We start from the raw sequence: 14451 nt of genomic DNA on the forward strand, positions 1-14451 counted from the left end.
ACACACTCACATACACACACACTCACACACTCACACACTCACACACACACACACACACACACACACTCACTCACACATACACATACACACACTCACATACACACACACATACACACACACTCACACACACCCACACCCAGCCATCACCAACACTCACCTACCCACACAAATCAACACCCACACACACACCCACACACACACACAAATCAACACCCACACAAATCAACACCCACACACACATCCACTGACCCACCCACCCACACCCACCCACATTCACACACACACACACACATACACCCACACATACACACTCACAGACAGACTTTGGGAGCCTCAGTTCCTTGAGTTGGTAGCGGTCGGCCGTTGACTTGACCTCCTGTGTGTGTAAAACATCATCATCGTCGTCCTCGCCCTCCTCATCACTGTCTGCGTCGCGGGCAACATCTTCATCGGAGAGCTGAATCTGACATCACAGAACAAAGTAAGTATTTTGTTTTAGTACAGGTGTTTTTGTTTGTTTTAGTTGAGGTTTCACGGCACTCGCAACTGCATAAGGTCATATGACCGCGCGGGACACACCTAACATTTTCAGTTGGTAGGAAATTTTGAATTTTGCCCGGGTGGCGGCTGAAGCCTACTCTTATCGATTTTAGACCACCAAGGGATCTTTAACGTGCGCAAGTTACCCACGGGCCCTCCGAGATTTTCCTCCCTTGTCAGAAGAAAGCTAAGTGTAGATCTTTCCTACCAGAAGATCAGGGGTGTGACTGAAAGACAACAGTATGAAGGAGCCAAGGAGTAGCAGTAGAAAGGCTGTAGAAAGAGTCAGGAGCCCAGAGATGGGGGCAAAGGAGGTGAGGGGGTAGGGGCAGAAAAAGGAGACGAAAGCAGACAACAGAACATTTTTAGAGAGCAGGAAAGGAGGTGAAAGGAGACGATTTTAGAGAAGAAAATTTTTCGGTCGCTACCCGGATTCGAACCCGGATTCGAACCCGGATTCGAACCCGGGACCTTTGAAAGAGCGGCTAACACCTTAACTTCAAGGTCATGAGAACCCTCTTAGAAGAGGTTTGACGGCGTTCGCAACTGCATCAGGTCATATGAGCGCCAAGGGGTGGATGTCAACAGAGAAGTGTTTACAGGGAATCAGACTAACTCTGCTCACTTCTCTAGCTTCAACAGCACACACGGCATCCCCCTGACCCACACTCTCCAGCTGGCGACAGAGAGACGTCTCTTTCTTCCCGTGACACCCAAAAGGGTATAAGCGGCGGATAAAAGTAAAGTAAAGCGTACAAAAGAGTAACAAACACAAAAAAGAAGGGGGGGGAGATAAAGACGATAGATGTTCAATAGGAAAGGAGGAGTAAACCACACAAGAGCACCCGCCTACCACCCACTGACCTGTACTCTGCTAACCACGGGGCACAGTTTGGACACAGAATCGGGCGAGCGCTCCCGTCTGCCTCTGCGGGGTGGGCTGAAGGCGTCACCACCACCACCATAGGACGACGGCTCTCGGTCCCGGTAACCTGTCGTCACATACAGGGAAAGAGGAAAGTTTTAGCTTTAATAGAGGCTTTTGTTTGTCTGTTTTAGTAGAGGCTTTACCGCGCTCGCAACTGCATAAGGTCATATGAGCCCCAAGGGATGGATGTCAACAAAGAAGTCCTTACAGAGAATCAGACTTACTCTGCTCACCTCTCTAGCTTCAGCAGCACAAAGTCTGCTTTGACTATCAAGGAACCCAGGAAATAGCGGGTCACAAGAGTGTGACAAAGATACAACAGAAGTAGAGGAAAATGACGATAGTAAGGATTAGGAAAGAAAAAGGAGCATTTCCCTGTTGTAGTTCAGGCACAGGTATGAGCGTGACATTGTTAGATCAGCCCATTTACAATTCTACTGTACACTAGAACGAGAAATGTCCCCCCTTTGGGAATGGCCTAAAGACACTTCAGTCAGTAGCACCACCCCGCGAAGTTAGTAGACGTTGTACAGCGCTCACAACTGCATAAGGTCATATGAGCACCAGACGATTAGAGGTGTTACAAGAGAGTAACAAACATAACAAAAGAAGGGGATATAAGGATGTTTGATCGGAAAGAAGAAGCAGACCACACCAGAGCACCCGCCAACCACCCATGGAAAAGAGGTAAAAACATTCTTTACTGTACATCATTCAGCCAGGCTGCGTTCTTGTAGGAAAACATGACACATACGAAAAATTCTGGCGCAAAGAATCCACATATGTTTTTTTGTTTTGGTAAGTGTTTTACAGCTCTCACAACTACTGCATAAGGCCATATTATGAGCGCGAGGGACACATTAATCATATTCAGTTTGATACAAATTTTCAATTATGTGTTTGTTACTCCCGAAGCCAACTCTTATTCATTTTAAGAACACCAAAGAATCTTTAAAGTGCCCAACTTTCATATACCGGACCTCCATGATTTTTCGCCCTTATCTGGGAAGGCTTGGTGTTAGATCTTTCCTACCATAAGATCAGGGGAGTGGCTGACAGACAGCAGTAAGAAAGAACCTCAAAGTAGCAGTAGAAAGACTGCAGAAAGAGTCAGGTCAGGAACCTGGAGGAGGGGGAAAAGGGGAGGGGAAGGGGGATGCAGACATAGGAGACAAAAGCAGAAGACAGCAACAGCGACAGCAAGAGCAACAGCATCAGCCACAACGACAGCAACAGCCACAGCAACAGAAGACAGCAGCAGCAACAGCCATAGCAACAGCGACAGAAGACAGCAACAGCAACAGCGACAGCAACAGCAACAGCGACAGCAACAAGCTCAGCAATCTCACTCACCACTCTCCCTGTACCGGCTGGGACCGATTGTGGCCGGGTGAAAGACGGTGTTGACTGTGGCGGTGTCGTCAGGAAGGTGGTTCCCCGTCAGCTTGAAGCCCAGAACACTTGCCAGCATATCAAACAGGGAAAAACTGTCAACACGCAGGAGGGGAAAAAATTAAAACTTTAAAAAAAAAGTTTTAGTAAGAGCTTTACGGCACTTGCAACAAAATAAGGTCATATAAGCGAAGGAAGATTAGAGGTGTTACAAAAGAATAACAAACATAAAAAACAAACTATATGTGAGGCGTGCTGACAAAATGAGTTACTCGTCGGATTTTAGCTCTGTGGAAATTAATACATCTACTTCGTAGGTGGAGTTTGTACAACTTGTAAGTAAGGAATGATAAAAGACACGGTAGACTTGAACAAAGTGGCATTGATTAAAAATCTGTAAATCTGACCCCAGTGTCGATTTTTGGCTTATATCTCCGTTTTTGGATTGCGAGAAGTAACTCATTTTATCAGCACGCCTCACATAAGCACATTAAAGTGGGAGAGTCAGCGATCTGTGAATGTGGACACGACCAAGAGGATGCCCCCCATGTCCTTCAGCACTGCCCGTGCCACGCCACCCTTCGTACACAGACGTGGCAGAATGTGGTTCCCCTTGAGAGAAAGCTCTATGGCAGTCTCTCAGAGGTGAAGCGAACTGCACAGTTTGTGTGCAACATCATACTGACTGTCTAGCTGCAGTCATCGAGAACGAGGAAGAATAAAAAAGAAGGCAGAGGGATAAGGATGATAAATGTTTGGTAGGAAAGAAGGAGCAAACCACACCAGAGCACCCGCCAACTACCCAAGTTTCAAAGTTTCAAGAAGAAGACCACATTTGAGGCTCACAGGGGATGACAACCCTTACAACAGACCATATAGACACATTACTAGAAAATCATTTCTCTCACTCAGCTTTTCAAAGCTTCTCATTGTTGAGTTTTTTCCCCCAAAGTTCTAAATACCCCTCCAAGTTTAGTTTTAGTGAAGAGTTTTATGGCGCTCGCAACTGTATAAGGTCATATGAGCCCCACACGATTAGAGGTGTTAAAAGAGAGTCACAAACATAAAAAAGAAGGAAGCGAGATAAAGATGAGTTTGATAGGAAATAAGAAGCAAACCACACCAGAGCACCCGCCAACCACCCATGTATCTAGTTCTTTCTGCTGGGACAATGGGTGGCCGTCTCAGACAATTTCAGCTTTATGTATAAATAAACACATACCAACATACACCACTTTCAACGGATTCTCTACACTGACCTGAACCGCCGAACTTTCGATATTGCACAGTGAGAACAGTCGTTCTCCTCATGGAAGAAACACCTGCAAAAGCAAACAAAGATAATCCTTGAAGGCACCAAAAATAAATAATGAAAATATATGCCTTATAGGCACACAAAAAACCCAATGAAAATATATGCCCTAAAGGCACAACAAATAAACAATGATAATATATCCTCTGAAGGCAAAAGAAAATAAACATTGATAATCCCAGAAGGCTAAAAAAATAAACAACGATAATATATGACCTGAAGGCACTTAAAAAACAATAAATAATGATAATATATGGCCTGAAAGAACCAAAAATAAACAACGATAATAGATGCCTTAAAGGTACAGAAGATAAACATTAAAAATATTTGCTCTGAAGGCACAAAAAAAAAACAACCAATGATAATATATGCCCTAAAGGCACAGAAAATAAACAATGCATCCTTGTAAGTCTCTAAACGCGAAAGTCCAGAATTTTGGAAAACAATAGTTTGGCTTTATTTCACTCCAATGGGTTTCCCCTACCTCCTCTACTCTATAAATATTAAAGTCGTTGAACAAATGAAAATTGCACTTTTTGTCACGGATTCTAAACGCGCGTAACAGGATTTCACCTTCATTTGAAACTCTAAACGCAGAAGTCCAAGCCCGGCACCTTCGTTCAAAACAATAATTTTGTTTCATTTTTGGTTCAAGTAACAGCCTACAGGTGAGTTATACCATTTCTTCCTTCATATTAAGATGTGTATATAAGATACTTTTCAAAATTATTATGTGTTTATTTAGATAAATAAATCTTTGTTTTGTGTAATACATTGTGACATCAGCGTTTAGAGCTTACAAAGTCGCCCATAATTCAGTAAGCTTCATGGTGACTTGTGAGGAGATTGTCAAGACTTACGCGTTTAGTTTTCATGTGAAAGGTTAAGCCCATTGACACCATTTAGATCTCATAATATAGATTAATTATTGAGTATTGTTAGTCACAGGTTTAGACCTCATCAATGTTGATTAATTGTTGGGTTTTAATTAGTCATAGATGTATCTCAACAATGTGGATTGATCGTTATTATATTATTATTTTAACCTGCTATAAGATAAGTGTTTCCCAAAGTCAAACACCATTGAAAGTGGGGATTATTTTTTGAAACATTCAAAATTACTTTTACTTTAGAAGAAGCATACTTTATTATACATTTAATTAATAACTTATATTATTATTTATATTTCAGTCATGAACCACTTTTCACGAGGCTATAAACTGTTACAGCTGTCTAAAAAGGTAGCAGCAAACCCACCAGTGAAGCCTCCATGAGCACAGTCCAGGGGACATACCCAGCACCTCTCTAAGGGAAATGCCCGTCCTCACTCATCAGAGGGACATGCCCTCTGAATGAACGACTTGACAATTTTTCGGATATATTATCATTTACTCATTTATCATTTGTTGGACATGTCAGTAAATAGCAGTGATTTAGTGTATTTTGATTACAATGAGGCTACTGGGAAGAATGTTGTCAATGAAACTGCTGCTGACCTGCGAGACGATAGATCTAGTCATTTTCAGAATGTTCTTGATTTGAGTATGTCTATATACACGATGATGGAGAAACAGATGTGAATGTAAATGATGGTGGAGAAAAGGTTCTTGATGTGAAAATATGTGATGCTAGAGATAAGGCTCATGATGTGAATATGCGTGATGGTAGATATGGGTCTCTTTTTGTGAATGCTGATTGCGGCAGAGAAAATGTTCTTTTAATCATAATGCAAATTCCAATATGTATGATGGTAGAATTGAAGCTTTTGAGTTGTTAAATGTCACTGATCCTATGGGTGAAATTATTGATTCCAACAAGTATAATGAAGATTTGAATTTGAATGTCACTGCCCCGAGAGGCGAACATGTTGATTCCAATATACGTGTAGATAGAGGTGAGGCTCTTGTTGATCAATCATGTGGTGATGGAAACGACAGTGATAATGTGAGAATAATCAATGGAAAGAAGAGAAAGCTTGGAAGAGAAAACTGGGAGAGATTTGTGAACACAAGAAACGTGCAGTGGGGCAATCTATGAAGGAAAGGGATACACTGGAGGAGATACAGGGCTTGAGAACGTTGAAAAGGATAGAACAACTTTGGGGGAACGATGCTCTTGCAAGGTCAAGTGTAATATCAGTGTTCGAATGTCACAGAAGAAGAGAGGTAGGAAACATTTTATTTCTTATTGTCGCTGCCCTGGCCAGAGAATGGTGTGTTTATGCATGGACATGTACGCGAGGTGCCAGCCAAACAGAGAAAAGCAGCCTCTGTAGCATCCTGTAGGACTGCGTCCCTGCAGTATTTTCTGAAAACCAGTAGAGGCAGATTCAGGGTCTGCTGTCAGACGATTTTGTCTTCAATAAGACTCAAGGAATGGTACGATATGTGAGACACCATTGCGGAGGACCAGGTGATGGCTTATCAACAGGGAATGAGTCTTCTCGGAGACCAGCATCTGACTCTGATGCGCGATTACATTTGCGAGCCTTCCTTGAAAGTCTGCCTAAAACGGAGTCTCACACATTCTTCTCAAATTTTGATGGTGTGAAAACCCTTAGTTGCATCCGTCCAGGGAAGAAAGCTGGGGATGCTACAGTTACTGACATCAGGGCTCTGAAATACCTGCCTAATGGAAAAATACTCTATAAACTTGGATTCGGGGACGAATGGTCAGAGTTTCCAGAGAAAAGAAATCAGTCTACAGCACTGACTGCCACTCCTAAGAAGTTGTTTTATGCCAGCAGGAGCATCTCAAATGCCAAATTCAAACATTTGCAAGCACTAAAATCAGCAATACCATCGGAATGTTGGGCATTTTATGACAAGTTGAAGCATGACTGAATCGGGAATGTCCTTAACAATACATTTTATCAAAGCAATCAATATTTTATACAATTATAATACAAATGTTCTTCTTGTTATCTTCACGGTGCTTGTGCAGCCCATAAGGCTGATACGGTGGAACGCTATCTCTCCCTGTCTGAGGCCAATCTCTTGATCTGTCCCTATGACCATCCCTTGGACTTCATCTCCTGTTCAATGCTCATTTGCCGGGTCTCCGGCGGGCGGCCCCCTTTTCTTGTTCCTCTGGCTATCCTGGGAGTGGCATTTGGGTTCATTCTAAAGACATGTCCAATCCAGCTCCACCTTTTCCTTCTCACCGCTACGAATACCGGTTCAATAATTGTTTTTTCAGGCAGTTCTTTATTTGATATGGTTCTGGATCATTAACTTGAATAAGTCTTCTTAGGGAATTTTTTTTGGGGGGGGGCGGGAAGGGGCGATGGGGCGAGGGAGGTTGAATGATATAATACGGAATCATTTTCAATTTCTGCTCGGTGATATTGAAATGATATGTTTTTTTGATTATGAAATATGTTCTGTTATATTATATCTAGTGTAACAGTTACAGCATTACTTTAATACAGTTGAAAATTTGCTTGAAAGAATGAACTGGCTCCTTTTCGTAATTTGTTGGGTGATTGGAAGGCTGCTCCCGTACGCTTTGCTACTTCTCACTCAAGCTACACTTTGTCAATCTAAGGGTTTTCTTCTGTTGTCTTTCGTCATAATCCTCTTACTTATAATAGACCTACAGTCGATTGGTGTTGTAAGTGTGAAAGGACTGGGATATAAGAATAATAACAACCAGATGTATAGTTAATAAACTAATTAATTCGACCAATCAATATTACTTGCAAAGTTAAATGCACCTAGAATCTATAAAACCAATCTGCCTTATTTCTTCAAAGTTCTTTGCATAGCTTTTCTAATAAATAAACTGAAAGATTCATGCTGTAAACAAGTAAGTCAATGATTCACAAGCCACATGTTAAAATAATGAAAGCTCTAAACGTGTATGGCTAACCACGGCCACCTACCGCAGACTTACGCGAGTAGAGCTTACAAACTTTCGGCTCCAATTCATTACGCGCAAGTCAGCGGGTTCGATTTACGTGTTTAAATGTTTCAAATTTAGAGTCTCTAAACACGTAAGTCTGTTTTATGATTAATTTTCAAAAACAAAAGAATTTTCATATTGACAGTTGTATACATAGAAGTATTCTTTACAAGATGTAGAAAGAGCAGTACATTTGCATTCTGTTTTTACTATTTATTACGTTTTTCGTCTCTCCCGTAAAATTTGCCTCAACAGACTTAGACGTTTAGAAACTTACACGGACGAATGATAATATATGCCCTGAAGGCACCAAAAATAAACAATGATAATCCTTCAACAAAAAAACCAATGATAATCCCTGAAGGCTAAAAAAATAAAAAATGATAACATATGCCCTCCTGAAGGCACCAAAAATAAACAATGATAATCCCTCAAAAAATAAACAATGATGATCCCTCAAAAAATAAACAATGATGATCCCTCAAAAAATAAACAATGATGATCCCTCAAAAAATAAACGATGATCCCTCAAAAAATAAACAATGATGATCCCTCAAAAAATAAACAATGATAATCCCTCAAAAAATAAACAATGATAATCATAAACAATGATACTCCCTCAAAAAATAAACAATGATAATCCCTGAAGGCTCAAAAAATACACAATGATTATATATTAAGGCTAAAACAATAATAATATATTCCCTAAAGGCACAGAAAATAAACATTGATAATATATGCCCTGAAGGCTCCAAAAATAAACAATGATAATTAAGGCACAGAAAATAAACAATGATAATTAAGGCACAGAAAATAAACAATGATAATATAGGCCTATGCCCTGAAGGCACAGAAAATAAACAATGATAATATAGGCCTATGCCCTGAAGGCACAGAAAATAAACAATGATAATATAGGCCTATGCCCTGAAGGCACAGAAAATAAACAATGATAATATAGGCCTATGCCCTGAAGGCACAGAAAATAAACAATGATAATATAGGCCTATGCCCTGAAGGCACAGAAAATAAACAATGATAATATAGGCCTATGCCCTGAAGGCACAGAAAATAAACAATGATAATATAGGCCTATGCCCTGAAGGCACAGAAAATAAACTATGAAAATATATGACCTGAAGGCACAAAAAAACCCCAATGAAAATACAGACTTCAACATGAGTTAAGGACCACTGGCAAATTTGGCTAAAATTCCCCAAGGATTTCCGTGCTGCACGTGGTGGTTTTGCCCCTTTAGGAAGCTTTGCAGTACGCATTGGTAACCAATTAATACTTTCAGAGCAAACAATTTTGAAACATTCCTTACTCTTTTTTTGGGGGGGGGGGGGGGATTATTAAAAAGTCAGGAATTTTGTCAAAGTGGTCCTTACCTTACGTTTAAATGTGTATGCCTTGAAGCCAAAAAAAAGAGAGCAAAATAATTTCATCTTCTGTTCCAGCCCAGACATTAATGTATAGCAAGTTTTCGTCTGCAAATCTTGTTTTTGGGTGAGTTTTTTTGCTTTTAGTTGGGGGGGTTTTGGGGCAAAATGGCAAACTTCAACAGTGTGTGTGATCTTTGCCACTTTTCTGCTAGATCTAACATTACATTTTTTTTTTCTCATTTTCTTTTTTTCGCTCAACACCTTTTATGTCAATTTAAAAACACATTTTGTGTGGATTTTACTGAAAAACATTGATTAAAGGTACAAAAAATGTAAATTTTCAGTCATGGACTCTCAGGCTATAGAAGTTACAAAACTTTGGCGACCATTTCCTCGCTAATTTTACCTCTGAAACCAGGCAGCTCTGACCTCCTTCAGTCACAAATATTTCAACTTCTATTCTACATAGATGGATATTTTTTTCACAAAAAGGATGGCAAATGAAAAGGCTTTAAGATGATACCAATAACCCCAAATGCCCAAAAATTGACGTGCACCTGATTCCACCACGTCGTGACACATTCCTTTCACAGAGCCTTCCATACCATGCATATAAAAATCAACGTAAATTCTAACTATACTTTGGGTAAAAAAGACTACAGCGACACATTAATGGTCATTCAGAATGAAGTAAGAGACAGTTTTAGTTTTAATAAGAGTTTTACGGCACTTAAAACACAATATGGTCATATAAGTGCCGAAGATTAGAGGTGCTACAAGAGAGTAACAGACACCAAAAATAAGGAGAAGAAATCAGGACGATAGATGATTGATAGGAAAGAAGGAGAAAACCAAACCAGAGCACCCGCCAACCACCCACGGTCGTAATTAAGCACTGAAAAGAAACAATACGATGTAATATGCAATACGAGCACAACATTAGACACACAAAAAAGACAACTTTGAAGGGAGGGAGGGATGGTGGGATGAAAGAAAGAAGGAGGTGGGGGGCTCCATAGTTTTACTATGGGAGAGCAAAGAATACACCTGCCCTGACACTGCGTGTCGTAAGAGGTGACTAAAGGTGAACAGGTCTGGTCGCCCGAAAAGAGCCAGTTCGCCGAGGGTTAACTACCCAACCCAGTAAAAATAGTCAGTTACAGAAACACGGACAAACGTGGCTTTTTATTTTTCAATCTTGGGAGATGGAGGAGCTTCTGCATTAGCAAGAACAATGATTGATGTACAGAAAAGTGGGAAGACATGGAATAACATCAAGAGACTAGCCCAGGATAGAGAAAGGTGGAAGGAGTTTGTCCGTGGTGCAGGGTGAGAAAGGCAATGATGATGAATGATGACTTGATGCTGATGCACAGTGATTTAACACATTGTATTTTCGAACTTCAGAGCTTCAGTTCTGGAAAATAATTGTTTTTTGTTTTGTAAAGTGTTTTACAGCGCTCGCAACTGCATAAGGTTATATGAGCGCGCGGGACACACCTAACATTTTCAGTTGGTAGGAAATTTTGAATTTTGTCTGGGTGGCGGCCGAAGCCTACTCTTATCGATTTTAGACCACCAAGGGATCTTTAATGTGCGCAACTTGCACACGGGCCCTCCGAGATTTTTCACCCTTGTCCGAGAAGGCTAGGTGTAGATCTTTCCTACCAGAAGATTAGGGGTGTGGCAAAAAGACAGCAGTAAGGAGGAGCCAAGGAGCAGCAGTAGAAAGGCTGCAAAAAGAGTCAGGAGCCCAGAGGAGGGGGCAAAGAAGGTGAGGGGGTGGGGGCAGAAAGTGGAAATGAAAGCAGACAACAGAACATTGCTAGAGAGCAGGAAAGAAGGTGATAGGAGACAATTTTTAGGAGAAGAAAATTTTTCAGTCGCTACCAGGATTCGAACCCGGGACCTTTAGAATGAGAGGCCAACACCTTAACCTCTAGGCCACGAGAGCCCCCTCTGGAAAATAAGATTGCACAAAATTCCTGAAGCTTTCAGTATATCCACAGACTTTTCAACTCTTAAATTCGCGGGGGGAGGGGGGGGCCACAGGGCTGGGACCTCTATTGGTACGAAATCTAAACGTGACATACATGTCACTAAATTGGTCATTAAATCAAAACAAATGAACCTATTTAGATAGTTTTTCATTCAATTAATGAAAGAACACCCAGTAACCAGTAAAACAGACCTGTTTTCAGTGATTCATCACCTCTGAACTATTTTGTCCACAGTGCACTCTTTACTTCGGTACACTTTGGAGAAAATAATTCTGAGGTGAGGAATTGCCTAAAACTAATATGAAGTCAAAGTTGTTGTTAACTCTCTGTCTCCGTCAAGTCGCTCCCAGCGGCTCGCGGTCGTAACCACTGTGCCAGTGAGTCGCTTGACAGCGGCTCAGGCAAATTCCTTTACGACGACTTCGACATCAAATTCCTTTTCGGCAATTGCGGAAAACAGATTTTGATTTTCGAGAGTTTGTTCGTTAGATGAAGACTATCAAAATAAGTTCATTTGTTTCGATTTAATGACCCATTCAACGACATTTTTGTCATTTTTGGATTGAGTACCAAATAAGGGCTCCGGTGTAGTGGGTCTACCCCCCTCGGAGATAAATAATAATAATAATAATAAATAGCATTTGTATAGCGCATATTCCCGCTCTACAGCAGGCTCTATGCATTTTACACTATATTACTACCCCAACAGACCATAGAGCACTCCGAAACATTATCAGCTTCCCGGGAAGCATACAGTGCAAGCAGCTGATTAAGCGCTCAAACACTAACAAACTGACAAGATCTTTCGCTGTCTATAGCCGGGTACCCATTCTCACCTGGGTGAAGTGAGGAAAATTCGTGTAAAGTGCCTTTCCCAAGCACACAACGCCGGGCCCCTGGCGGGATTCGAACCCACGAAATTACGGTTGCGAGTCCGAGAGCCTAACCACTAGGCCACCGAGATAAAGAGTTAAGGAATGTGCCCGAGCTGCTGCCAGAAGCTCACCAGCACAGCAGTTCTGGCAGCACGCTGCTGGGAGTAGCTTGCAGGAGATAAGAGTTAATGAATTCCACACACCCAGACACTTCATTCTCCAGTGCCAACCCATCCTTTCTCCGAAGAAAGTGGCTAAAGACGCTATTGTGAAGTCACGTTTGCTATAAATGATCGCTTTTAAGGACAAGCGGGCTAAACCAGATTTCGGGGGTATCCAGAAATCTTGACCTACACCAAAAGTGGGCATTGCCCTACCTATAGGAGAAGTTTGGTTTCATTTGTGTGTATATTTGTCTGGTTATAGAGAAAACTCTCCTTGTCTTTTAAAGAAACTGAACAAGGGGCAAAAACTTTCCCTTCGATTTTCTCAAAATAGCATTTTTCGGGATAACCCCCTTGTGCTTAAAAGCGACCAAATAATCCCTTCACCATTGTTCAAAACAACTCTTTATAAGTGACCGACCTGATGTCTGAGCGGTAGTCCCAGCGGTTTTGCTGCATGGCGTCCAGCAGCTGGGTCTTGGAAGGCTCTGCTGACTGCGGTTTCGCCAACATGATCAAGGAGGCGGCCATGTCTTCCAAACAGTACACCTTGTTCACGCGCTTCGGCTGGCGGGTGGCCGCGCGGTCGTAGATGTACTCCAGGCAGGTTTCAACGTCTTGTCGTTCCGACGACTGTGAGAGAATAGTTTATATTATACACGTGTACACTTAAAACTCTGATGTTTTTTTTTGTTTTAGTAGAGGTTTTATGGCACTTGCAATACAATTAGGTCATGTAAGGGCCGCAAAAAAATTTTTAAAAAAATTTAGTAGAGGTTTTACAGCCCTCGCAACTGCATAAGGTCATATGAGCACCAAGGAGAGGATGTTTTTTTAGTTTTTGTAAGAGTTTTACGGCGCTCGCAACTGCAAGGTCATATGAGCGCCAGAAGATTAAAGGTGTTACAAGCGAGTAACAAACATAACAAAGAAGAGGGGGAGATAAGGAAGATAGATGTTTGATAGGAAAGAAGGAGCAAACCACACCAGAGCATCCACCAACCACCCACACTTAAAACTCTGATGTTTTGTTTTGTTTTAGTAGAGGATTTACGGTGCTCGCAACTGCATAAGGTCATATGAGCGCCAAGAGGTAGATGTCAACAGAGAAGTCCTTACGAAGAAATCAGACTTAGACTGCTCACCTCTCTAGCCTCATCAGCACAAAGTCTGCTTCGATTATCAAGGCACTCCGGAAATAGTGGGTAACAAGAGTGTGACAAACATACTAAAGTAGAGGAAAATGACGATAGTAAGGATTAGGAAAGAAAAAGCAACAAATCTCTGTTGCAGTTCAAGCACAGTTATGAGCATGACATTCATGAATCAACCCATTTTCAATTCTACTGTGAATAAGAACGAGAAATGTCCCCCCCTTTGGGAATGGCCTAAAGACACTTCAGTCAGTAGCACTGCCCCCCGAGGGGTATAAACTCTGATGTATTATTTATTTTTAATGTTTTGTTTTAATAAGAGCTTTATGGCACTTGCAACACAAATAGGTCATATAAGTGCCGAAAATTAGAGGTAATAGAACAGGGTTTTTGGGGGGGGGGGGGTTTTTGGTTTTTTTGTTTTTGTTTTGGGTTTTTTTAATAGTAGAGGGTTTTGCGGCGCTCGCAACTGCATAAGGTCATATGAGTGCCAAGGGGTGGGTGTCAACAGTGAAATCTTTACAGAGAATCAGACTAACTCTGCTCACCTCTCTAGCTTCAACAGTACAAAGTCTGTTTCGACTATCAAGGCACCCCGGAAATAGTAGGTCACAAGAGTGTGACAAACATACAAAAGAAGTAGAGGAAAATGACAATAGTAAGGATCAGGAAAGAAAAAGCAGCAGTTCTCTGTTGTAGATCAGGCACAGTTATGAGCATGACATAAATCAGACCATTTACAATTCTACTGTGCTTGAACGAGAAATTCCCCCCCCCTTGGGAATGGTCTAAAGACAC

The 14451-nt window shown here is 41.4% G+C and overlaps 1 protein-coding gene across 1 annotated transcript in view; it reads right to left on the reverse strand.

The window, feature by feature from the left end:
* Nucleotides 1-14451, reverse strand: part of LOC101847163 (protein maelstrom homolog) — a 43749-nt gene that overhangs the window by 11752 nt on the left and 17546 nt on the right. The window contains exons 7-11 of the mRNA XM_005089872.3: nucleotides 12921-13132; nucleotides 4120-4182; nucleotides 2822-2955; nucleotides 1405-1532; nucleotides 316-463 (exon numbers count right to left, since the gene is read on the reverse strand). Coding sequence (XP_005089929.2) covers nucleotides 316-463; nucleotides 1405-1532; nucleotides 2822-2955; nucleotides 4120-4182; nucleotides 12921-13132 — 685 coding nt within the window. The remainder of the gene's footprint in view (nucleotides 1-315; nucleotides 464-1404; nucleotides 1533-2821; nucleotides 2956-4119; nucleotides 4183-12920; nucleotides 13133-14451) is intronic.

Source organism: Aplysia californica, unplaced genomic scaffold (assembly GCF_000002075.1).
Source record: "Aplysia californica isolate F4 #8 unplaced genomic scaffold, AplCal3.0 scaffold00010, whole genome shotgun sequence".
Taxonomy (NCBI): Eukaryota; Metazoa; Mollusca; class Gastropoda; order Aplysiida; family Aplysiidae; genus Aplysia; species Aplysia californica.